This window comes from Frankliniella occidentalis, unplaced genomic scaffold, assembly GCF_000697945.3.
Source record: "Frankliniella occidentalis isolate FOCC.00 unplaced genomic scaffold, Focc_3.1 Scaffold29, whole genome shotgun sequence".
Classification (NCBI taxonomy): Eukaryota; Metazoa; Arthropoda; class Insecta; order Thysanoptera; family Thripidae; genus Frankliniella; species Frankliniella occidentalis.
In genome coordinates, this window is record NW_026267159.1 from 402408 (window position 1) to 404403 (window position 1996).

The following is a 1996-nucleotide window of genomic DNA, read 5'->3' on the forward strand; positions in this document are numbered from 1 at the left end:
ATCTGGTAGTCTTCAGTCACATCTTCGCAGCCACACAGGAGAGAAGCCGTTCAAGTGCATTGTCTGTTCCAAAACATTCTCAGTATCTTGTACTCTTCGGACACATCTTCGCACCCACACAGTAGAGAAGCCGTTCAAGTGCACCATGTGTACTAAGGCGTTCAGGCAGTCTGCCCATCTTCGGTCACATCTTTGCACCCACACAGGAGAAAAGCTGTTCAAGTGCACCCTTTGTTCTAAGGCGTTCAGGCAGTCTTCGCATCTTCGGAGACATCTTTGCACCCACACAGGAGAGAAGCCGTTCAAGTCCAGTGTCTGTTCCAAAACATTCTCAGAATCTAGTTCTCTTTGATCACATCTCCGCACCCACACAGGAGAGAAGCCGTTCAAGTGCACCCTGTGTGCTAAGGCTTTCACTGTCGCAACCCACGTAATCATATTCGTACTCGCTAAATAAGCCGTTGAGTTTGGAGTGCTGCCTAGCCATTGGCTTATCCTCGGGCTTACCAAAATGAGTTTACCATGTTCTTGATTGAAATTTTTTTTCGTTGTCCTATACTTTTAAAATAATGCTTATGTTACGTATGTGCATAGTTGTATGACTTGCATTCTCCTTGATGTGATTGCATTGGTTGGTTGGTTAAATAACGATTGAATTTGTTTGAATTATGTATTATCCCTCTAGACTTGCATTCTCCCTGATGTGTTTGCATTGGTTGGTTGTAAATAACGATTGAATTTTGTTTGAATTACGTAGTAATACAAGTGAATTCGTATATTTGAAAAGAGACGTTGAATAAAATGCCTGTTTCATCTAATTACATATATTGTCTAGCTTTTTATTCACTGCCCTTGTTTTAAGTTTTTAATATCCGTTCGTGTGCGTGCGTAAGGTAAGGTAAAATGGGTAGTCGATAACAAAGTGAAATTCTTAGTGTGCACACCTTGAGGCTGAAGCGAGAGCTGAAAGGCCATGAGACTAAGTAATGACGGAACTGTTCTCTGCCTTTTGATTCCTAGACAGTGTAAAGCCCACCGAACAGCTGCGGCCGCTGGGCGCCGCCACAAACCTTTAATTAAATCGGCCCTTTCGAACTTTCCCGCTCTGTTCGCTCCTTGTGGCCACGCATTCTTCTACAGTATTTATCCATCCCTCTCCCCCATCTCGCTCGTCCTCGCATGCTCCACGAACCCCGCTGCGGCTACCGTGGCGCTGGGGAGTGAAAGGTACCGGGCAGCTGGATGGAGCGCCCGGCTGGGTGGGCCGGCCCGCCGCACGGGCGAGCGCTGCGGGCCGGCCCACCCGCAGGCGCCCGCAGCGCGAGCGGCCGCAGCAGCGCAGCGCCGGCCGGACTCGCGGCGCCCGGTATAGTTCCTTTACAACGAGGCGACGTTGACAAAAGACACAATCTCGGCCGCTCAAAGAGGATGATGAAAAGAAAATGACGTGAGGGAAGGAGGAGAAAAAGAGGGAGCAGGCTCGTTGCCGTACTGCTGGTCCGCGCGGCGGCAGCTGGGGAACGTCGCGTTTCCGTCGCGAACGAGTTTGGGTCGCCAGTGCGGGGGGCCGTGTCTACAGACTGTGAGCCCCTGCGCGAAACCTGCCGCTCAGCAGCGACCAGAAGAACCACTCTGACAGATTGTTACGCCACGCATCCGTCGTCATAAAGATTGGAGATGCAGCTCCCGGCGTGTGTGTCGCGACGGGGGGTCCTGGAATGTCCTCTTGGGGTGTCCCCGTTGGGTCCCGTCGGGTCCCAGAGGGGTCCCAGGGGGGTCCCAGAGGACCAGTGCGCATGGCGAGGCGGCCCAACCCGCCCACTTGACGGGGGATTTCCCGGGCGTTGGAATGGGCCATTAAAGTGGGGCAGGCGAAGACGTGCGCCGCAGTAAACTTGTCGTCTCGGCCGGGGTGGGCCCCATGTGGGGCTCTGCGCTCTCTGTCGCCCCGCTCGCACCTGGCCGAGGGAGGGAGAGAGACAGAGGGAGAGAGGGC

The 1996-nt window shown here is 53.3% G+C and overlaps 1 protein-coding gene across 1 annotated transcript in view; it reads left to right on the forward strand.

The window, feature by feature from the left end:
- Window positions 1-825, forward strand: part of LOC113202595 (gastrula zinc finger protein XlCGF52.1-like) — a gene marked incomplete in the record, with an annotated part of 20792 nt that extends 19967 nt beyond the window's left edge. Inside the window, 1 exon segment of the mRNA XM_052265730.1 lies at window positions 31-825. Coding sequence (XP_052121690.1) covers window positions 31-352 — 322 coding nt within the window.
- Window positions 826-1996: the final 1171 nt, after the last annotated feature.